At 31.4% G+C, this 23,605-nt stretch overlaps 6 protein-coding genes across 6 annotated transcripts in view; 2 read left to right on the plus strand and 4 right to left on the minus strand.

The window, feature by feature from the left end:
- Window positions 1-2,404: 2,404 nt before the first annotated feature.
- On the minus strand, window positions 2,405-2,867 carry LOC122506666 (histone H2B). Its single transcript, XM_043618985.1, has one exon. It carries the CDS (start codon window positions 2,809-2,811, stop codon window positions 2,440-2,442), a length of 372 nt encoding a protein of 123 aa, XP_043474920.1. The 5' UTR covers window positions 2,812-2,867; the 3' UTR covers window positions 2,405-2,439.
- Window positions 2,868-3,022: 155 nt separating this feature from the next.
- Window positions 3,023-3,518, plus strand: LOC122506692 (histone H2A-like). Its single transcript, XM_043619012.1, has one exon. It carries the CDS (start codon window positions 3,096-3,098, stop codon window positions 3,468-3,470), a length of 375 nt encoding a protein of 124 aa, XP_043474947.1. The 5' UTR covers window positions 3,023-3,095; the 3' UTR covers window positions 3,471-3,518.
- Window positions 3,519-4,418: 900 nt separating this feature from the next.
- LOC122506646 (histone H1C-like) lies at window positions 4,419-5,344 on the minus strand. Its single transcript, XM_043618954.1, has one exon. The coding sequence runs from the start codon at window positions 5,258-5,260 to the stop codon at window positions 4,640-4,642; it is 621 nt and encodes a 206-aa protein (XP_043474889.1). The 5' UTR covers window positions 5,261-5,344; the 3' UTR covers window positions 4,419-4,639.
- Window positions 5,345-7,562: 2,218 nt separating this feature from the next.
- LOC122506676 (histone H3) lies at window positions 7,563-8,051 on the minus strand. The gene has a single exon (XM_043618995.1). The coding sequence runs from the start codon at window positions 8,009-8,011 to the stop codon at window positions 7,601-7,603; it is 411 nt and encodes a 136-aa protein (XP_043474930.1). The 5' UTR covers window positions 8,012-8,051; the 3' UTR covers window positions 7,563-7,600.
- Window positions 8,052-8,248: 197 nt separating this feature from the next.
- On the plus strand, window positions 8,249-8,620 carry LOC122506724 (histone H4). The gene has a single exon (XM_043619042.1). It carries the CDS (start codon window positions 8,264-8,266, stop codon window positions 8,573-8,575), a length of 312 nt encoding a protein of 103 aa, XP_043474977.1. The 5' UTR covers window positions 8,249-8,263; the 3' UTR covers window positions 8,576-8,620.
- A 1,055-nt stretch (window positions 8,621-9,675) lies between these two features.
- The window catches only part of LOC122506642 (frizzled-4-like), a 31,076-nt gene continuing 17,146 nt past the window's right edge, over window positions 9,676-23,605 (minus strand). The window contains exons 2-6 of the mRNA XM_043618949.1: window positions 14,068-14,290; window positions 13,595-13,782; window positions 13,197-13,481; window positions 10,920-11,124; window positions 9,676-10,574 (exon numbers count right to left, since the gene is read on the minus strand). Coding sequence (XP_043474884.1) covers window positions 9,970-10,574; window positions 10,920-11,124; window positions 13,197-13,481; window positions 13,595-13,782; window positions 14,068-14,290 — 1,506 coding nt within the window. The 3' untranslated portion in view covers window positions 9,676-9,969. The remainder of the gene's footprint in view (window positions 10,575-10,919; window positions 11,125-13,196; window positions 13,482-13,594; window positions 13,783-14,067; window positions 14,291-23,605) is intronic.

Consider the following 23,605-nt stretch of genomic DNA (forward strand, 5'->3'; position numbering starts at 1 on the left):
AATGACAATTCTACACTAAATTTAGTGAACGATACTACATTCTTCATTTTTAGTATATATATACATTTGCAGCAAAAATTCAAGTAATAAAATTTAGTTAAGCCCTAAAGTGACTAAAATCACTAATCAAGGGTTTCTGAAGTCGTAGATTTCGAATGCAATGTTAGTTTTGCAAATTTCAAAATGGCGAATCCAATATGGCGGACAAAATTTTAAAAATCGATTAAATTCGTCTCAAATTCGTTACTCGGGGGTTTTTGGGGTCGCTGAATACGAATCCGATGTCAGATTTCGAAAATTAAAAATGGCGGATCCAGTAGGTGCGAATTCGATGGATTTTAAAATACTCGTTCACCATTATGAATCCATCATTTTCAATTATCGAAATCTGACATCGGATTCGTAATCAGCGACCCCAAAAACCCCCGAGTAACGAATTTGAGACGAATTTAATCGATTTTTAAAAATTTGTCCGCCATATTGGATCCGCCATTTTGAAATTTGCAAAACTAACATTGCATTCGAAATCTACGACTTCAGAAACCCTTGATTAGTGATTTTAGTCACTTTAGGGCTTAACTAAATTTTATTACTTGAATTTTTGCTGCAAATGTTTAAGGGATACTAAAAATGAAGAATGTAGTTTCGTTCACTAAATTTAGTGTAGAATTGTCATTTTTAATCCAATCGAGGTCCACAAGGGCTCAAAATTTTTGTAATGATATAGTCTATCAATAAAAAAATTAAAACCTAAACATTCTTTCCTGTTTGATGTAGAAAAAAATAGTAGAAGTTACTCAAATATCTAAAAATCATCAAAATTGTCATGAAATTTCATCTTTAATCGACTGTAACTCTCTCAATTCTTGTTGAATTTTATTCTGTGACCTATGGATCGAAAGGTAATTTAATAAACTTTCCAATGATACCTCATTTATTATATTTTGACAAGCTAATTTTCCTGCAGGTAAGTTTAAGTGGCGTCGCACCTCGAAACTGCAAAATTTGAAGCTACAGAAAAACTGCACGAGGGAAAAAAATTAAAACTTTGATTTTCTTACTCAACAAACACCTACTATTCGAAAAAAAATGTTTTGTTCGATTGGCAATTTCACTGTAAACCAGTGAAGTTTATTAATTGATATAACTTAGTAAATATTATATAATTTTTTTTAAAGTTTAACACTTGATATTAAAACTAAGATTCCACTCAACGTGAAAAAGCGTTCAGCTGTTAGTAGAAATATATCTCTCATTTCATTTAAAATGTAAAATCTATGTCCCTTGGTCAAAAAAAAGTTATTAGCTAGCAAATGAATATTGTTTGGTTTATTTTATTAATATCTATAACATACTCTAATTTTTTATTAACTTATAGAAGAACTTTGAGGTTATTTAAAACGAAATGACAGACTAAAAAGCAGACTAAATGTCCCCTACTGTCCCTGTCCTCGAGGCACTTGCACTACATTGCCTCTAATAGTTAATATATACATTCTTTTGTATTAGATTTAAACAAAAATTCTTTATAATCTCTAATTCTCATATTTTAAAATTCATTAATTACTTCATATAAAATTCAAGAATATCATTTTAAGAAATGATTAAAAACATGTCACTTATTTTCATATTTTATATTCTGCCAAAATGAATTCATTTTTGCACACGCACTACGAATAGGTTACGCGCTTACACTCACTGTTTTACCGATGCTACAATAATAAATGAATAACCTCAAGCAATTAGAATGTTCTGGTCTCTATCCTACAAATTATATAGTGGAGCAGAAAAATAATTGATTAACGATTGTAACATAGTTGTCCACTACTGTCCCGTCTGTAAAATGGTAACTAAATACTTTATATCTCTTATAAGTCAATTATTAGCAAAATGTTTCAATTCTTTAAGAAATCTGACAGCTTCCATTGCTTTATAAATAACATACTTATGTTGTGAATCAAGAAAAGAGAAAAATAAAAAACAGGAACTTGGTTTTATATGATAAGAAGTTATTTATATGAATATAATATAGATATTCTTAATATAATATTTGTTCCTTTTTATATTCTGTTTCTTTTTCAAATGTCCCCTACTGTCCCGAAGTACCGTAACCAATCTTCTCTCATTTTTTGTATAAAAACAAAAAAAGTTTGTTGTCCACGCAATAGAAAAAATATCTAGATATAAACCAATAAATTAAATTTAATAATAAATAAATAATATATTTATTATAAATAATTAAAATTAAGTTGAACTAATGTTATAACCATTATCCCTTTCGATTTCAACTGGATACTATCAAATTTGCAATGTCAACATGTGACTTACTAGAAAGGTAGCCCTAATACTGCAACACATTTGGAACCAAATAATTCTTTCGTAAAAATACTTGTTGGCCCTGAAAAGGGCCGATTGTATTTTGAAAATGGTGGTCAAGATTTACTTGGAGCTGGTGTACTTGGTGACAGCCTTGGTGCCTTCGGAGACGGCGTGCTTGGCGAGTTCACCAGGAAGGAGAAGCCTGACGGCAGTTTGGATCTCCCGGGAGGTGATGGTGGACCTCTTGTTGTAGTGGGCCAAGCGGGAAGATTCGGCAGCGATGCGCTCGAAGATGTCGTTCACGAACGAATTCATGATGCTCATGGCCTTGCTGGAGACTCCAGTGTCGGGGTGCACTTGCTTCAACACTTTGTAGATGTAGATGGCATAGCTCTCCTTCCTCTTGCGCTTCTTCTTCTTGTCAGTCTTGGTGATGTTCTTCTGAGCCTTGCCGGCTTTCTTGACAGCTTTGCCACTTGCTTTAGGAGGCATGGTTGTTTTCAGAGAAAGAACGTCTGAACTCGGAGAGAACACAAAGCGAATTGACATTAAGCAGCGAAAACTGCCCTATTTACATTCTCTTACAGTCGTGCTCCTACATTCTGATTGGTGCGGGGACTCACTGCAACCATCTGCCACTCACGACGAAGAGAGGGGAGCGCAGTTGTGGGCGTGACCTGTGGAGAGAGCGTAAATAGGCGGATTTCAGGCGCAGAACATCATTCGCTTCGTATTTTTCGTTGTGTTCACATCGTTAATCTAAAACTAAATCGAAAATGTCAGGACGTGGCAAAGGTGGCAAAACCAAGGGAAAGTCAAAGACCCGCTCCAACCGGGCCGGACTCCAGTTCCCAGTCGGTCGTATCCATCGTCTCTTGCGCAAAGGAAACTACGCCGAGCGAGTTGGTGCTGGTGCTCCAGTTTACCTAGCCGCAGTTATGGAATATTTGGCTGCCGAAGTCTTGGAGTTGGCCGGAAACGCAGCTCGTGACAACAAGAAGTCGAGAATCATTCCCCGTCATCTCCAACTCGCCATCAGGAACGACGAGGAATTGAACAAGCTCCTCTCTGGAGTCACCATCGCCCAGGGTGGTGTTCTCCCCAACATCCAAGCTGTTCTTTTGCCAAAAAAGACCGAAAAGAAAGCTTAAATTATCCATATACTCACCCTCACACAAAACAATCGGCCCTTTTCAGGGCCATCAAATATTTTTTACGTTTGAACAATTGAGTTACATGCATTGTTTATTTTTCATTTGAATTATTTTGAAAAATTTCTTTCTCTATCTGAATTATGTGACATTTACTTTATGTTAGATATTATTAGAAGTTGCTCAATAACAGTCAAAACTGAAGTATCAATTCTTGAATCAAATTTTTTTCATATATCTGTAATGAAAATATTTAATTAATTTTTTCAATTATTTTGTTACAATATCTTTGAAACTATGCCAATTTTAGGAACCTTATTTTCAATGACATTTCCGACAAATTAAATACATATACAAAAAATTACATTTGAACAAATTCAATTATTTTGGAAAACCTAATTCTTACCATTGTTTTATTACAATTTTTTAAGATTCAATTATCTTTGAACAAAGTAAAATAAAATTTATAATTAAAATTGTTCAAAAGTTCAATTGCTTTGCTTCCTCGTGGAGGAAATTTTTTTTTTTGCTCACCGTAAAGAGAAGGCAAAATATTCATGTAATCAACATCTGGATTCACAACTTTTTTATTTATATTTTCCAAAAATTTAATTATTTTTACAGTGACAAGGACTATAAAAAATTGATTTTTTATATTATATTATTTAAAAATACAAAAACTCAATTTTTAAATAATAATTTAATAATTTTAATTAAATTTATTCTAGTAGAACTTTCGGAAAATTATTTAAAAATAATTGATTTAGAGATGAAGTTTTTGTCAGAATTTTCTAAATTCAATAGGTAGTTTTAGAATTATAAATAATTATGAATAAGTCTACTTTTAGAAAATTAAATTCTTTTAAATTTACAACCCAAAAATTTGTCTACTAATAAAAAAATACAGATTTACCATTTTTTTGTAAACAGAAAAAAAATATTTCCATCCTAAATTAGAATGGATACTAAAAGGTAACGTGGAATCGCCTATTGTAGTACTTTTTTAAAATTTTGATAAATATAAGAATTAAATTATTATTAATTATTTCGGACTTGACTACTATTCTAAATATTTGTTTGAGACAAAGAAAATTCTTTCGTAAAAAGCAATTGGTGGCCCTGAAAAGGGCCGTTTGTTGTCAATCATCCACTATCAATTTCTTTCCACTTTACTTCTTGGCAACCCTCTTTGCCGCGGGCTTCTTCGCCTTGGGCGCTGCAGCCTTCTTGGGCGAAGCTTTGGCCGCCTTCTTGGGAGCAGCCTTGGTCACCTTGGGTTTGGCGGTGGTGGACTTGGCCTTCGGTGGCTTGGCCGCAACCTTCGGGGTCTTCTTCTTCTCGGCGACGGCTTTCTTGGTCTTGGCTGCCACGGCCTTCTTCGGAGAAGCTGCTTTCTTGGCCTTTGGTGCTGCAGCAGCTTTGGGTTTGGCGGCAGTCTTGGTCTTGGGCTTGGCTTTGGCCTTGCCCTCGGCCTTGGCGACGTTCAACTTGAAGGACCCTGCAGCGCCCTTGCCCTTGGTCTGGATCAGAGCCTTGCTGGCGACTGCAGCCTTCAGGTACTTTCTGATGAAGGGAGCCTGCTTCTCGACGTCGACTTTGTAGGTGGCGGCGATGTACTTCTTGATGGCTTGGAGCGAAGAGCCGCCTCTCTCCTTCAAAGTGGCGATGGCCGCGTTCACCATCTCCGACGCTGGCGGGTGACTGGCCTTGGCGCGGGGCTTCTGCGCCTTGGCTGCTTTCTTCGGAGTCGCCACTGCAGGTGCGGCTGGGGATTCTACTTTGTCTGCCATTTCGTGGAGATAGTTTTCAAAAAAGTTCAAGTAAACTCAGTGATGCTCTCAACGTGACTTGTGAGACTGAAGTGACCATTTTTCGAAGAGAGTCGGGTGTTAGTAAAACGCACGAACGTTGAAGAAAGACCCCGACGCTCGTTGGGCGTCTGCCGTTTAAATTGTCGCTAACTTGCGAACCACATTCAAAAGATTTTATATTTTTTAATGATTAAATTATACTTATCGTTTTGATAATATATTGAATTTCACTTGCACGAATATTGTCTTCCTCGGTTCTTTAAAAATATTCTTTAATCTTGTGGTAGTTTCTTGCAAAAATCAATACTTTCCGGGCCTCTGCTATAAGTGAACGGACGTTACAAGTTTGGAAAATTGTTAAAAATATACTGACAAATTAAAGTTTTAAATATTTCAGTTTTAATATCAACGCTTTGGTTATCACTCTTGTGGAGTATTTAACTTATTTTATTAGTAAATATAAACTAAAGACATTGAGAGCAGTTTAATTTTGTTTTGAGTTCTAGCTCTCAATGTAGTTTGGTGGCGCGTGGATTAATGTGTAGTTCAATAATAAAAAATTTATGAACAATTTATTATTATCACTAATATGCGATTTCGTATATTTTTAAACAATATTTCTTTTTTGCAGAAATTTTGTACTGCCATTTAGACGTAGATGCATGAGATATAGATATATATTCTGGCAACATTCAAGATATTTTTTCCTTTTCCTTTTCCTTAATTTTAGTTGAATTGTATTTAAATTTTTTTTAATCATATTTTATGGTATAATAACAAAATGATTATAATATTATATGCTATAGTAACGTTTAGTCTGATTATCTTGACAAATTGTCTTTTATCTAATGCATAATTTTTCGTAGCAGATGCGTTTCGTTAAAATTATTAAATTATTTTTTGAATTCGTGTTCTTTGATTGTTTGCAATTTAAGTTATTCTTTACCACAAGTTCTATAATTCGATGTGCAGAAAACTTTCTATGTTTCGCTATATAGACAGTATATTTAACAAAAGTCACATCTGTTGTATTGATTGAAACAAAGTTTCTAATTTATAAGAGAAGAATAACTGTATATTCTGATGTTAATGAAATGAATTATCTGAAACGTTGCAGATAATATCTGCAACTTAATTTGTATTGATGTATTTAATTATTCAACTTTTAAAGTATAATATAAGTCAGTATTTTAATTTAAACTATTTAAAATTAAATATTGTTTTGAAGAGTAATAATTATTCGTCTTTTCTAAACTGAAAACATTTATTTTAGGTTACATAAAATAAATATGTATTAGGATGTTGCGACATCGTTTCATTTTTCAGAATACGAAATAACATATTCGTTATTTTATTTTTGGAGCCGTTGTTATAGCTTACAGAAAAACTGCACACGCAATATAACTATATACAAGGTAATTGTCTATTAAAATTGTTTTGAGTATAAACATTATACAATTAAATTTAATACGATTAAACTGCATACGATAAAACTGTTTACGTATTAAGTTAATAATATTTTATTAAAAAAATATTGCTTAGAATTAAATTGCATGCGAGGAAACTGTAAACGAATTAATTTAGAAATAAATTCAAATTTCAATACCTTTAAACTGCATACACATCAAATGTATGCAACCAAATTCTCTGTATATTGAGTATTACATTATCGTTTCTATAAGGTTAGTAAATAAATTTCAATAGTATTATGCTGACATCAATTTTTATTAAAATAAAATTAAGTACCTAAATGAAGAATTTGAAAATTAATAAAAATGTCAGCGTCATAAATAAAAATTTCGACAAATTAAACAAACCATTTGAATAAATAGAAAGTTTTAGTACTGTATTTATGATCACAAAAAGTAAACTTTTAATTTAACTAACAATAAGTAAATAGTCGAATAACCAATCATTTCTCTCAGTGTAAAACTTTATAGCAATAATGCATGTAAATTTCAAATGTGATTCATTCTTTGAATTTTGAACATGACGTTTTGAAGTTAACTAAATAATAAGAAAATTCAAAAGTATTATTTTATGTAATTATGTTAAGAATCGATTAGTGGATCTTACTAATAATTGTCATTGAAAAAATTCAAGTTATCTGAATAATAAGACACATTTATTCTATTCTTAATCTTATGTTTATTCTCGAATTATATTAAGAGTGTTCTGAAGTTATCTAAATAATAAGAAAAATAAGCATTGTCTGTAAGCTCAAAACAAGTAAACTAAAATGCCTGCTCCAAATATACGCCCACGTAATAAAATATGGTGGCCCTGAAAAGGGCCGATTGTTTTGTGTGGTGGAAAAAATTAAGCACGTTCTCCTCGGATGCGACGGGCCAACTGGATGTCCTTTGGCATGATGGTGACTCTCTTGGCGTGGATGGCGCACAAGTTGGTGTCTTCGAAGAGACCGACGAGGTAGGCCTCGCTGGCCTCCTGGAGGGCCATCACGGCGGAGCTCTGGAAGCGCAGGTCGGTCTTGAAGTCCTGAGCGATTTCACGGACCAAGCGTTGGAAGGGCAGTTTGCGGATGAGGAGCTCTGTGCTCTTCTGGTAGCGACGGATCTCACGGAGAGCGACGGTTCCGGGCCTGTAGCGATGGGGCTTCTTCACTCCACCGGTTGCAGGCGCACTCTTACGAGCGGCCTTGGTGGCGAGTTGCTTTCTTGGTGCCTTACCACCGGTGGATTTACGCGCGGTTTGCTTAGTACGAGCCATTGCTTCGAAGTTCAAAGTACAAGTGACGATTGATGGTTATGGCGGTAAAAACTCACATATTTATAGGTTTGAGATTCTCCTGCATCGGTTAGTCAAGAGGAAGGGGGAACTATTATCCTGATTGGTTGGTCAGATCATGGAGGGGAGAAGTGGAGTTCCGGAGGGAATAAAACTGAGAGCTCAGACAACGAAATATCATTCCGAGTTTGTTCTCTGTTCTGTTTGAACGTACTTACTTAATTCTCTGCAAAAATGACTGGTCGTGGAAAGGGTGGAAAGGGATTGGGAAAAGGAGGAGCAAAGCGCCATCGTAAAGTGTTGCGTGATAACATCCAAGGTATCACCAAGCCCGCCATTCGTCGTCTGGCTCGTCGTGGTGGAGTAAAACGTATTTCGGGATTGATCTACGAGGAGACTCGTGGTGTCTTGAAAGTGTTCCTTGAGAACGTGATCCGTGACGCAGTCACTTACACCGAACACGCCAAGAGGAAGACCGTCACCGCCATGGACGTCGTCTATGCCCTCAAGCGTCAAGGCCGCACCCTGTACGGTTTCGGCGGTTAACTTCATTCATCCATCATCATCATCAAAAAACAAACAATCGGCCCTTTTCAGGGCCACTAAATTTTTTTACGTTTGAATTCTTTTCTGTTGAAACATAATACTGGTCATATTTGTCAAGTATGCAAAAAATTTACTTTTATTTAGTCTTTATTAAAAACTATTCAATAGGAAAGTTTATAAATAGCTTTCTTGTAAGTGGTTGCAAAGTATTAATACTTTTTTCGTATTTATAATAGTGGAATGTGGAGTACCGTATTGTGTATTGATTTTGTTCTATATTTGAGCGTCATTTTTTTCTAGGGGTTCTAACGCCCTTTTACAATGTATCAGAACTATGTCCAGCAACTTATTTTTACAAAGTTTGTATTTAATTCGTGAAGCTAATTACTCTTTGAACTGTGTTTCATACATAGTTTTTTATTAAGACACTGTAGAATATGATTAATTCTTTCTATTTCATTCTAAAGGTTTGAATTTACAAAACTTTTGTGATCATATTAACTTCTGCCGTACGGAAAAAGAAGATGGTCGTTGTCGATAAAGAGTTTCTAGTTGTGAAGATTAGTTGCGAAAATTTCCGTTAGAAGCGCTGGTGTCTTTTCGGCAGTTGATTAGTTTATGAAAGTCAAAATTTTTCTTCAAGAAGTACCGATCAAGAGTTGGAGATGGCAGCACATGTTTCGTTTTACATCTTACCGAACTCAAGCATATTGTCACTAACACTATTCTTAAAATCATGTGAGTATTCATTGTATTCATTATCATTAACATTAGAATAATCTTTCTTTGTTTTGAAATAGTAATTCTTTATTCGTTCAGAATAGGCTCGCGAACGTCGTGCATAAGATAGAAAAGGAGATTGTACTTATATCCTATTCTACCTCATGCATCACGTTCGCAAATCAGAACTTTAGCCATAAATTTTAAATTTACTTCCAAATTGCAAGGATAAAAAAATGCGTTTAAATTTCATAGTAAACAAGCTAGAAATGTTGTCAGAGACAAACAATTGCGTTAAAACTTAGAACTAGTGTCCTAAATCTAACATAAAAAAAGAAATAAAGATACAACATAATAGATAAATTAAAGTAACTCGCAAATAATATTTAAAATTTTTTATTTCTTCATTAAAATAAACATCATTATTTACAAATACATTCGATAAGTACTTTTTAAAGCCTTACTTCGTTGTCATTAATTTACAGTATTTACAAAAAAAATGTACAAATGTCACGAGAAAATACAATTAATTTTTAAATATACAAAACTTTAAAAATAAAGTTACAATACTGTATGTTAAAAATTGCCATACGTTTTGATAAAATTACAAAACTTACTAAATGCGTTCTTAACATAAAACTTTGTATAAAGAAAATACAAACAAACGAAAAAAATCACGCAACAGCTACAGAATCGACAGATTTCAATCCATGGAACATACTGTAATCGACGTATTGATGATTTGCCTCAAGATTGACAGTTGGCCTCGAGAGTTTACTAGGAGCAGCCAATAAACGACTCCAGGCTCTACATGTTTTTCCAGACCAAACCCACATTCCGGCAGTGACGCCAATCACCAACGAAAGAAATAGTCTGAGCAGTGCAACTTCAAGACCCGCCGCTGAATAAATTGGACCGTGATCGCAATTTTGAGCATTTATACAATTGTAGGCGGCGAGAAATGCAAATTCCCTCCACAGTGGTTTTATGCGCGATTCATAGATTGTACACGCGAGTGAACCGAGGGCAGGTAAGGCGTAGAGTAAGGCGAAAATTCCCAGCCTCGTCATCAGTCGTTCTAATTTTGTCGCACTTCGGCCAGCTGATCGGACAGCTCTTCTCACACGGACGAGAGCGCCACCTGCCAAGCACGCGAAACCACAACCCAGCAGGAGGAGAATTGCATGTGGAAGAACCTCCAGCCAGAGGGCGGATTCATCGGATATTTGACAGAGGCCCGTTAATTCGTCTGCTACGACGCTTTTTGCGATGAGTGAACCTGAAAAATGATTTTAACATCATTATACTGCGTTGTTAAGTAAAAAAAAAGTTTGTAAATTCGCTCTAAAATTTCGTAGTCTGTTTCGTACTCTCATCGGTTAAAATTAAATTGTTATTGTTAAAATTAAAAATAAAATAAAATTATTAAAACAAATTGAACTTATAGACTTTTTTACTCTGATAGTACAAACAAAATATTCTTATTATTCAGATAACTTCAATATCTCTAATTAGACGTTCAGATATCTAATTTTTTTTAAAAAGGACAAAAAAAAGACTTAAAAACACGTTATCGCCTCTACTATGTATAAGTATAGTTTTTATTTTATGTTCTGATAGTTACCAGCAGTGAGAAGAATCGGTAAGCCCCAGGCGATGGCGTGTAAATAAGTTGATATGTTGTGTAGAGCTTCACTACTCCATTCGTGTTTGGCACTCAAAAACCAGCAACCACAAAGAATCGACCACCATACGCTGCTTACTAGTCCAAAATAATATCTCGCGAACCACCAAATTGTGCATGGCATACTTCTTAGACCATCATGTACCTAGAATAATAAGCAATTATTAGTAAATAGTACACGGTAATCTTGTGATAATTTAATTATAATCTTTAGGTTTAGCCAAATTCTACAAGCGATTTTTGTTTCTAATTTGTATCAGGATGGGAATAATTTCAGAAATTGAAATGGGAGTCACATACAAATTTTATAATAGGAGAACAAAGTTGCGAAATTTCAGGAAATTTCATTAAAAATAGTGGGAAAAAATTTAATTTTTAGAATTCTTGAAGAACTGTTACTAACATAAAATTATAATAGTAATAAATTATTAATTGAATAATTTTACTTAAATATTTAAAAACAATTTGAATTTTAAAAAAATTTCAAATTCAAATCTTTGCGGAAAATCTTGATTTTTCAATACTTTGATAATTAATAATTTTTTGAAACTAATTGTTTTGAATAATTTCAATTTAAATTCTGTCGAAATTATAATAATTGAATTTCTAAAATATATTTAATATTATTTCAAAAATTTTTATTTATTTCTTCGATAGAATTCTATTATTTTGAAAAATATATTAGAATCTTTCCAGAAATTCAATTTTAATAAAATTCTTGGCAAAATTGAATTATTTTTATAAATAAAAATTTTCATCACAAGAATCCAATTATTTTCACAAAAGTAATAAAATTCTTCCTAGAAATTCAATTATTTTAAAAACATTTTTTTAAATTCTCGTAAAGATTTCAATTATTTTTATAAATATACAACAAAATTTTTCTCCGAAATTCAATTATTTTCAAAAATTTTAATAAAATTCTTCTCAAAATTTCAATTATTTTCAAAAATGTTTCTCAATTCAATGATTTTCAATATATCAACTATTTTAATAAAATTTCCCAAAAGAATTCAATTATTTAAAAAATTTTTTTTGATGAAATGCTACTACGCTAACATTTAATAATTTTCATAAATAATAAAAATTTCACAGGAAATTCAATATACATTTTAAAAAAATTGGAGTTTGAAAAAAATCAATTATTGAAATTTTTTTCAAATTCTTTGTAATAATTCAATTATTTGCACAAAAATAAAAATTTTTTACAGAGATTTAATTATTTTCATAAATAAGAAATTTTTTTTTAGGAATTCAATTATTTTTATAAATAATAAAACTGAATTTCAATTATTTTTAATACAACTTTAATTGAATTCCTCGAAAAATGCAATTATTCCTAAATATTTTAATAAAATTAATTGATTAAATTCAATTATTAAAAATTTTGTAATATAATTCTTAGCAATAATTCAATTATTTTCATAAGTAATAAAACTGAATTTGAATTTGTTTTTAATACAATCTTAATTGAAATCTTTAAAAAATGCAATTATTCATAAAATTTTTATTAAAATTCGTCGATAAAATTAAATTATATTTAAATTCTTTGCAATAATTAAATTATTTTCATAAAAATAAAAAATGTTTACACAGAATTTTCTAATAAAAATTGATTTAAAATTGAATTTCAGTTACAAGCTTCTAAAAACTTAGAAGCATCATAGCATGCATTTTTAAAGGAATAATTGAATTTTGTAAAGGTTTCAAATTCAAATCTTTTGTAAAATTCGAAAATTTCATGCTTTTAATTAACAATTCTGTAGAAGTAATTTTTTTAATTAATATGAAATTTTTTTGAATTTATTTGAAATTTTAATTTCTAATCTATATATTTAATTGAAGAATTTCCGAATAATCAAAATTTCGTAAAATTTAATTCTAAACAAAGTTGATTTGAAAATTCTCAGGAAATTCTAGAAAATAATAATTTAATCGAAAGGATAAAAATAATTTTGAAGTGGTTACAGTAACAATATATATTCTTATAATTTTGAAGAAGTTGTAGTAACAATATTTTCTTATTATATATGTTTGTTGGATTTCAAAAGGTTTTAATTTGCAATTGTTGAAAATCTTAATTTCTATGGAAATATACTTAATAATGATTAAACATTTTTTTATATAAAACTATTAATGTTTTCGACTAATTTTACAATTAAAAAAATTCGCAAAACTGCTTTTAAAAAATGAAGAAAGTTATAAATTTATACTCACTGGTACATATGATGGTCCATCAAGTTGACTGGCACAGCTTAAATTTTCAGAGCCAACTGCCCCTCGAATGATGAAAGCGACCGATAGCAAATTATAACACAAAGCCAGAAAGACAATTGGCCTTTCAGGATAACGAAATCGAGAGGGATCCACCCAGAATGTGAGAAGAGTAAAAAGCGTCGAAAGAAAACAAAGCCATGCCCATCCAATCATCCAACGTTCCGTGAATCTTTTGTCCTCTGTTCTGTAATAAGCGTCTGCACCACACTTTGGAATACACGTTATCTGCGCAATTGAAAGAAAAGGTAAGAAGAGAAATTACAAAATTTTCATATAGTTCAAAAAATGCATTTTCAAAAAAAAGCAATCAAGTTTGAAAAAATATTTAGCGTACTAACATTGTGGATATCCGGTGCTTGGATAAAATGTTTAGGACACTGATTATGGTGATTAGAAGCAGCAGGTAGCTGTGTTGGTTGCAGTGATTGAACAGGCCACTGCTGCTGAATTGCTGGTGAAACCGCTGGCGATAGGGTTTCCGATAGAGTTGCTTCTTCCTGTGGCGGTTGCACGCAAAGAGTGTTCCCTTTGAAACAAAAGAATTTATCCTTATAGCTTCCTTGTCCGCATATATATTTTATTTTCTTTATATTTTTTTATTTGTACTCTTTTTATTTTTAAATTTATATTCTTTACATTCGTATATTTATATTCTTTACATTTTTATATTTATATTCTTTACATTCTTATATTTATATTCTTTACATTCTTATATATATTTTTATTATACAATAAATATAGGAAAAGATTGAGTACTGACGATAGCAACGAAAATAATTTTTCCCCAAACGAAATACAGTGTCACACTTACCACTAAATTTTGCTTCTGGGAAACGATCACAATCGAGTATATTTAACCAAGGAAGATTGAATCTTGACAAGACTGGTTCACATGCACGTCTCACGGATAAGCACAATGGCTTACATGGCGGAATTGCCAAATTCTCCGAGCAAACTGGTGCAAAGACAGCGCAGAAGAATATCATCAAATGTTTCGAGCAATTATTATGCACCAAGGGCATGAATTGTTGAAGCTGAAACAAAAATGAAAAATAAGTTGTTAGAAAATTTAAAAAATATATATAATTTACATTTTATAAATATAATATATACCCTCACAACAAAATACATTAAGAATAGCCTCATAATAACTCAAAGACGTAAAAAATCATAACATCAAAGATACATCAAAAATATCGAAAACTCTTCAAAAAATAATATGGACCAGGTCTGCTTCTTGTGGATTAGACGAGAACTGATAATGCAGATTGTTTCATGTTTAGTAAAAATTAAAAATTTTTATTTTTTCTGTTTCAGATAACTGCGCAGGAGGATCAACGAAATTTGTTCAAGCTCGCTAACAAAGACTGAAGAAAAATAATTATTCATATTATTTCAGGTGCAGTAAAAGAATCTAATAATTTGTCCAATCATAATGATACAGGCTGTAAGAAAAAAATTTTTCTTATTATTCAGATAACTTCAAAAACATCGATTCCTTTAATTAGGAAAAGTCAACAATAGGACTCAATGTGAAAAAAATTTCTTATTATTCAGATAACTTGAAAACTTCGATTCCTTTAATTAGGAAAAGTCAACCATATGATTCAGTAAGAAAAAAAGTTATTCTTATTATTCTGATAACTTCAAAAACAGTTAGGAAAGCTCAAACATATACGATTCAGTGAAACAGAAAATTATTCTTATTATTTAGATAACTTCAAAAACGTCAATTCCTTTAATTAGGAAAAGTCAAAATTATGACTCAATGTGACAAAAAATATTCTTATTATTCAGATAACTTCAAAAAATCCAATTCCTTTAATTAGGAAAAGTAAAAAATTTAACGTATAGTGCAAAAAACACGATTATTTTTATTATTCAGATAATTTCATAAACTCTAGGTTATCCTCGAGGATATTCTCATGCTGTCCTAGAAATATATAATGGATATTATTAGGTTATCCATTAGATATCCCTATAGGATATCCAGTGCTATAAGGATTATTCTATCTATATGACCTGTACAGCTGAACACATCCTTAAAAAATATATAAAATAATAAATATTTAATGTAGTGTAACTATATATTCTCAAAAACGTGGATATTAAAAATTGCAAAGTTATATATTGTAGTTAAAAACTAAAGTATCAGGAGGGGTGAAAATAACTCGTGGAAGTGAATCAAATAAAAGAGTTGTGTTTCTCGTGAAATGATTATTACTTGAGTGATCCTATTGTGAAATTGTGGCCTAATGGGCCTTCATTATTTTCGCATTGAGGCGCAAAAGATTTTGATGTTTTGAAATTCAGATCTCCCGGCTGTGTGGCTCCATCGACTTTGGTGAGAGGAGAAGATGATATGAAAGAGGAATGATGAAAAGGCGTCGGAGGCGGAAAAGGAAAGAGAAAGACGCGACGGTGAGACGAGAGGTATACAGAGAGAGAAAGAGGGATATTAAGAGAGAGAGAAAGAGAGATATTAAGATAAAGAGAGAGAGAAAAGGAGGGAAAGAGAGATATTGAGAGAGAGTGAGAGAGAGAGAGAGAGATAGTAAGAGACAGGGAGAGAAAGAGAGAAAAAGAAGAGAGACTTGAGATATAACGAACGGCGTGCATCGCGGGTAATTATCCCGCCCATTCTTCCCGCCTCTCTCGACGTACCAGTACTTTCGGTGGGCCTTAGATTCGCCCATTACGTTCAGTTCGCGTTTCTTCGCCTCTACCCCTGGACCCATTCGCCCAAATTATAGTTCCCATGAAATTACGTGGTATCCCATCTTCAGACGCTCAGTAACACTCAGGGGCATCGTCTTCCTCTGCTCCTTATATACACGTGCACGCATATTCTACCTAGGCCACCACATATATATACACATATATACACTGTAAAAAATTTTTGGGGTAATTTTACCAAAAATGTTTTGGAAGTAATTTTCACCAAGAATTTGTGGGTAAAAATACACAAGATTTTTGGAAGTTTTACCCAAAATTTCTTGAAAAAATTCCTATTAAGTTTTAGGTAAAAATGCACAAGAGTTTTAGTGATTTTACCCAAAGATTTTGGAAGAAATACCTAAAAGGTTTTGGGTAAAAATAAAAACATTTTGGTATCTTTTATAAAAGTTTTGGAAAAAATACCCAAAAATTTTTAGGTAAAATTACACAAATTTTTGTACTTTTGTCCAAAGTTATGTGTAGAAATACCCATGAAATTTTTGGAGAAATTCAAGACTTGTGATAAATTTTAATCTAAACATTTTGAGAAAATACATAAGTGATGAAATGGAATAGTTAATTTTTCATCCGCAATTTAAAAAAATTCACTAATATAATTTTAAACAATAATTGCAGATTATAGTGATTCTTTTTATTTCATATAAAATATGTTTTAATACAAAACTATTTTACAAAATATGTTTTCATATACAATAATAAATAGTTATGAAAAACAATAATAAAATAGTATGAATATTATATTAGATTAATCATTATCAACACTTATTATTAATCTACTTATAACAAGAAATTAACAATCGTCGAAATAACAGATAATACAAACAAGCAGATTAATTAATTAAAAAATTCACTATTATTCACTATTTATAAAATATAACATCACACATACATTTACTTTCAATTAAAAACCACATTTTTTATTAAAAACACTGTAAAAACAAGAAAACCTTCACGCGCGGATGTAGCTTCTCTAGTAAATGCTGCAGAGCAACTGACGCCAAAAAGGACGCCAAAAAGGCCTTAGCTGGCCATCTTAAGATGAACCAGATGTGACAAAACCTTGAAAATTTTCACAAGAGTTTACCCAAGCTTTAGGAAAATTCTCCAATTTAATTAGGTAATATTTCACAATTTTTGTAGAATTCCCAACATCTTTGGGTAAAATGACTTTACCCACAAAATTTGGAAATTTTCCCAAGAGTTTACCCAAGTTTTAGGAAAATTTTCCAATTTATTTAGGTAATATTTCACAATTTTGGTAGAATTACCAAAAGTTTTGGGTAAAACGACTTTACCCAAAATTATAAGAGAAATTACCTAAGAAATGTTAGGAAAATTTACCAATATTTTTTACAGTGTACATACGTATGAGTGATAAACACATAAATACATTCTATATACATTCATTCATCCTTCAGGCAACATATTCAAGCCGGAGAAACCTGTCCGGAATTCTGCAACTCACAGTTCGCCAATTCCTGATTTTCGCAAACATTTATCCTCGCATTTATCCAAAAATCGCTTTTAAAACACTAAATATAGATGATATATTTAGTCCATTAGCTCATATCATTCCAGCAATTATATCAATTGGCAAAGGAAAAAAAATGTAAAAATTCCTTATTATTCGGATAACTTCACTATCTCCTTAATTGGAAAGATTCCTCGAAAAGGGATCATTGGAATTTTCGTCGGGATTCCGTTAGCAGTATCAATAACATTTTAACTCGGAAATCGGCACCGAAATACCTATTTCCGGAGTCGGAAGTAATTATCTGAATTGTATTGGAATTCTCATTTTCCAAAATGAGAAATAAAACGAAAATTTTAAGGAATACCCAAAAATAGTTCTAATTTGGTATATAGAACAAAAAAAGGGGCAGAGTCTGTAGAAAAATAATTATTCTTATTATTCAGATAACACCAAAAACACCAATTCCTTTAATTAGGAAAAGTCAAAAATGTCTGTGTGAAGATCGAAAAATAAAAACGTGAGACTACTTTCAATAAGGGAACTAATTTTCTAATAGTTTTAAATTTTAATTATTCTCTTTTAGTTTCAGATCTTATGAGATGAACAACCGAAGCCAAATTTGTTCAAGCACGCTAACAAAGGCCGATGAAGAAAAATTATTATTTTCATTGTTCAGATAACTTCAAATACTTCAATTTCATCAATAAGGTAAGAATCCTAAGTCAAATCAAAATTATTAATTTAATTTTTTTGTTTCAGGTGCAGTGAAAGGATCCTAGGAATTTGATCAATTATAATGACACAGACTGAAGAAAAAAAATATTCTTATTATTCAGATAACTTCAAAGACGTCGATTCCTATAATTAGGAAAAGTCAACCACATGATTCAGTAAGAAAAGTTATTCTTTATATTATTCAGATAACTTCAAAACCGTCGATTCCTTTAATTAGGAAAAGTCAACAATATGACTCAGTGTGAAAGAAAATTATTCTTATTATTCAGATAACTTCAAAAACATCTGTTCCTTTAATTAGGAAAATTCAAAAAGTGTGAAACGAACACATTATTCTTATTATTCGGATAACTTCAAAAACATCTGTTCCTTTAATTAGGAAAAATTCAAAAAGTATATGTGAAACGAACACATTATTCTTATTATTCAGATAACTTCAAAAACTTTATCTCCTTTAATTATAGGAAAAGTCAGGAATATGACGTAGTGTAAAGAAACATAATTATTCTTAATATTCAAATAACTTCAAAAACTTTATAATTATTTCAATTTGTCAGAACCAAAATTAAAATAAAATCTGTAGAAAACAATGTTGAGGTGAAAAATAAAGTTTTTTAAACTTAGTATACTTAATGCACGTTATAGTTTTAGCTTCTTGCATGCCTAAGTGAAAACTTGGAAAAAAAATAAAAATTGAAGTATTATATAAAAGTTCTGAAATTGTGTGCATCCTTTGTGAGCATTGAGAGGACACTTGTTGATCCGCGCACGAAAATCATCTTTCAAGGACCTCTCCATTCGATGCGAGAGTAATTTTCAATCATTGTAGTATATTCTCAACTACATCGAGTATAGATTCACATAAAAGAATTTGTCACATCCTTCCTATTACTTATATTCTCCCACTCGTCATCATCCCTAGTCGTCGAAATCGAAAACTTCTTTCATCAATAACATCACTACAATTACTAATCCGGAAATGTACTTTCGTCACAGTTCAAAATCATTGTCCGAAATAATTTCTTTTACAGTCATAAAAGATTTTTCTCTTGAATTTTTATGCACTCTTCACTAATTCTATATACCTACTGCCTGTTGTACAGAATTAGTGTGTAGGAGTCTACACTAATTCTACACTGAGCTATCTTTTTGGTAAAAAAATTTTGAACCTTTCTTCCTTTGTCAATTTGAAGTTATCCGAATAATAGGAAATTTTTTTATATTGTTTATTTTTTTATATCTATATTGTTGATTGTTTTTAAAACAATTCTGAAATTTCATTTCAATGACTACGGTATATGTCCTTATTGAAGTGACAATTGATGTGGAATGGTATAATCTTAAATTTTCTGCTATAATGTTTGAGTTCGGGGAAAAAAGTGCATGCACTTGCGCGAGGCAAAATAAAAAAAAAGAGTTGAGGAATAATGGAGCAAGTAGAAACTGAAAAGAATATAAGGGAATGAAGGAGAGGAGGAAGAAAAAAGGAAAAAGTAAGAAGCAAAAAAAAAAGAAGAGCAAGAGAAGCCGCCAAGGAAGAAGCAGTGGAGAATAAATGTGAAAAAGGATAAGTTCAACCAAGAAATCGTGGAGCAGAAGACGGACGTCTTGTTGTCTCCAAGCTTACTTGTCTGTCAGCTGCTTTAAAATGCCGTTCTACAGGCTTCTTCTTCGGCTACTCTCTCTCTCTCTCTTTCCCTCTTCCGGCCTTTACTTTCGCCCCCTCCTTTTTTCTTCGACGGTCGCGGTCCACCAAAGCCCGTGACGGAAAAAACGCGAAATAACGAACAGAAGTTTCTGATATCAAGCGAGGCCGGTCTCTCTTTCTCTCTCTCTCTGTTTCTTATACTCTCGATTGAAAATTGTCCTTCTCCATACAACATGAACCTCTTCCTTCAACCTAATCTCTCTCTTTCCTTACTTCCAAACGTTCGCACAATTCATACACACACGTTCACTCTTTGATCCTCCATCGATGTCCGAGACATCACTCAGTCCCCTGTCCATTTCTTTCTCATGCGTCTTTGCGAACGCCCTTGCAATTTTTTTTCTCTTCTTCTCCATTTCACGATGGAGATTCGACCTTCTCGAGGTATCGAGCATGTTTACCTCTTGACGAAAACAATTTACAGTAGAAAACCGGGTTAAAGTCGAAAACTCTTCAAGATAATATGGATCGAGTCCTTCTTGTGATGTGCATTAGACGAAAATTGATAATGCGAATTGTTTCTTTATGTTTAGTAAAAATTTATAATTTTTGTTTCAGATAACTACAGGAGGATCAACGAAATTTGTTCAAGCCCATTAACAAAGACTGAAGAAAAATAATTATTTACATTATTCTTATTATTCAATTTCTTCAATAAAGGTAAGAATCTTAACTGAAAAACAGTTCGACCAAAAATTATTAATTTAACTTTTTGTTTCAGGTGGAATAAAAGAATTTGTTTTGTCATAATGATACAGGCTATAGAAAAAAAATTATTACTATTCAGATAACTTTAAAAAGTTCGATGCCTTTAATTACGAAAAGTCAACAATAGGACTCAATGTGAAAAAAGTTTCTTATTATTCAGATAACTTCAGAAACTTCGATTTCGATAGGTATAAAAATTATTCTTATTATTCAGATAACTTCAAAAAATTTTAAATTCTTCAACAGTGGTAAGTTTAAATTTTATCATAATTGGATCAAAATTATTAACTTAGTTTTTTGTTTTAGATGCAGTATGACAGGATCAAAGGAATTTGTCCAATTGCATAGTGACATAGGCTGAAAAAAATAATTATTATTCAGATAATTTCAAATACTTCAATTTCTTCAATAAGGTAAAAATCTTATAGGTAAATTACAATTTGAGTAGATTCCTTTAATTAGAAAAAGTTAACAATATACGACATAGTCTAAAAAATTATTCTTATTGTTCAGATAACGTCAAAAACTTCTATTCCTTTAATTAGGAAGAAAAGGGAAAATCCAGTGTGAAGAAAAAAAAATTTTCTTATTATTCAAATAAATTCAAAATCTTCGATTCCTTTAATTAGGAAAAGTCAACAATACGACTTAGTGTGAAAAAATATTCTTATTATTCAGATAACTTCAAAAACTTCCATTCCTTTAATTAAGAAAAGTCAACAATAGGACTCAATGTGGAAAAAAGGTTTCTTATTATTCAGATAACTTCAAACATTTCGATTCCTTTAATTGGGAAAATTCAACAATACAAACTCAGTGTGAAAAAATTCTTATTATTCAGATAGCTTCAATTTCTTCCAACTCTTTTAAATTTAGACGCCCAAAAATACAACAAAGGCTGAAGAAAAATAATCATTCTTATTATTCAGATAACTTCGAAAACATCGTTTCCTTTAATTAAGGAAAAATTAACAATAGGAATCAATATGAAAAAAAATTTCTTATTATTCAGATAACTTCAAAAACTTCGATTCCTTTAATTAGGAAAAGTCAACCATATATGATTCAGTAAGAAAAAAAGTTATTCTTATTATTCTGATAACTTCAAAAACTTCGATTCCTGTAATTAGGAAAGCTAACATTATGACTTAGTGTAAAAGAAAATTATTCTTATTATTCAGATAACTTCAAAAACTTCCATTCCTTTAATTAGGAAAAGTCAAAAATATGACGTGGTGTCATAACCTTGATTCCATTAATTAGGAAAGGTCAATATTAGAACTCAGTGTAAAAGAAATTTTTTTTTTATTATTTACATAACTTTATAAAAAATCCAATTCCTTTAAATAGGGGTTGTCCATAAATTACGTAAGACATTTAGGGGGGAGGGGGGTCAGCAAGATCTTACGAACAATAGGAAAAATGGCGCTAATGTATGTAAAATATCTTACCAGGGGGAGGGGGGGTCAAATTTACCAAAAAATGTCTTACGTAATTTATAGACAGCCCCTTAGGAAAAGTTAAAAATATGAACTAGTGTAAGAAAACACAATTTTTTTCCTATTATTCAGATTACTTCAACTTTCTTAATTTAGAAAAGTCAAAAGTTTGGCATAGTGTAAAAGACAAAATTATAAAGTAGATAAACCGATCGCGGAATATATAGAGTTCTACCTTACCAATAGTGACAAACTTTCAGTTAAAGATAAAACTTTTTAAAACTGTAATCACCTTTTTTTTTAGTATATACTTAGTATAGAATACTGATTATAGAATATATAGATTATAGATTACAAAATGCAGATTATAGAAGAAGGATTGTGTGAAATAAGAGTGAGAGGAGCAGACTGGTGTGGCGCGGAGGGTCGAAGACGTAGATTATGGACACAGATACTCTGTAATTTCAAGCCTTCCGGGAAGAATGGATGGGACTTTATAATTGACAGCAACGTCTGTGTCCTGCCCCTGAGAAAGAGTGAAAGAGAGAGAGAGAGAGAGAAAGATGGAGGTGGATGATGGTCGCGACGGTACAAAGTTAGAAATTGTACTGTGTGTGGGGAACCCTATAGGATGGTCAGCAGTCTGTAATTGACGTTCATCGCGCAACCGACTCTTCTTTAGTTTTCGACCGGATGTAGATGAACGTTAAGGACAGCAATTTTACCTTTCTGAAAGATGTAATAAAACCGCTTTATTTCTTTTCTCCTCGTGCGCGCCTAAAATTTCGATCACTCAAATTATTTGTTTATTCATTTTCGGCCTTCATTAAAGAATTATTAAATTTTTTTTTAAATTTAAAGTTTTTATATTCTTTTTATTAAAAAATTTTTAAACTAAAAAAAATTTTGTATTAAAAAAAAAATTATTTTTAAATTAATAGAATTCTATTTTTTATAATGAAAATGTATTTACTACACATTTTTTAACATATTGTATATATTTTTTTCATTTTATACTATAATGACCCTTATAATGAAAGGTTACGCGTGGAAAAAAATGTAGGTTATGTTTGACACGCTCCGAAAAAAGATTTACCTAAGAAACAAGAAATTGTAATTATGTTGAAATAGTAAGAAATTGTATTATGTTTGTAATTTTTAGACAATTTTAAGGTTTCCTTTTTCAGTGTATATCTAATTAATAAAAACTAATTTTAGTTCTTCATAAATATTTTAATTTTTAATTAATTTAATACATTAATTTTTTAATTTTTAATTAAGTTAAAAGTGACAAACTAAAATATAACCTTAAAATTATTACCTTCTTAGTCTATATACCTTTTTTTCAGAGCGCGTAACAAATTCACATTTTCGTGACAGCCTTGAATAAAATAAATGACTTTTTCTTGTACTTTGAATTGCGCGCGACTAAAATGATTTTCTTTGAGTCTTAAAGTCAATCCGAGGGCTGGACAATGCCATTCTGTTCTTGTCGGAATAAAAAAAATTGTATTTTGAAACAGCATAAATATGTATTTAGTCAAAA

This window comes from Leptopilina heterotoma, unplaced genomic scaffold, assembly GCF_015476425.1.
Source record: "Leptopilina heterotoma isolate Lh14 unplaced genomic scaffold, ASM1547642v1 Lhet_43, whole genome shotgun sequence".
Classification (NCBI taxonomy): domain Eukaryota; kingdom Metazoa; phylum Arthropoda; class Insecta; order Hymenoptera; family Figitidae; genus Leptopilina; species Leptopilina heterotoma.

Bases quoted from the DNA above. Each gene is read 5' to 3' on its own strand.
- LOC122506666 (XM_043618985.1), bottom strand. From the start codon at position 2,811: ATGCCTCCTAAAGCAAGTGGCAAAGCTGTCAAGAAAGCCGGCAAGGCT.
- LOC122506692 (XM_043619012.1), top strand. From the start codon at position 3,096: ATGTCAGGACGTGGCAAAGGTGGCAAAACCAAGGGAAAGTCAAAGACC.
- LOC122506646 (XM_043618954.1), bottom strand. From the start codon at position 5,260: ATGGCAGACAAAGTAGAATCCCCAGCCGCACCTGCAGTGGCGACTCCG.
- LOC122506676 (XM_043618995.1), bottom strand. From the start codon at position 8,011: ATGGCTCGTACTAAGCAAACCGCGCGTAAATCCACCGGTGGTAAGGCA.
- LOC122506724 (XM_043619042.1), top strand. From the start codon at position 8,264: ATGACTGGTCGTGGAAAGGGTGGAAAGGGATTGGGAAAAGGAGGAGCA.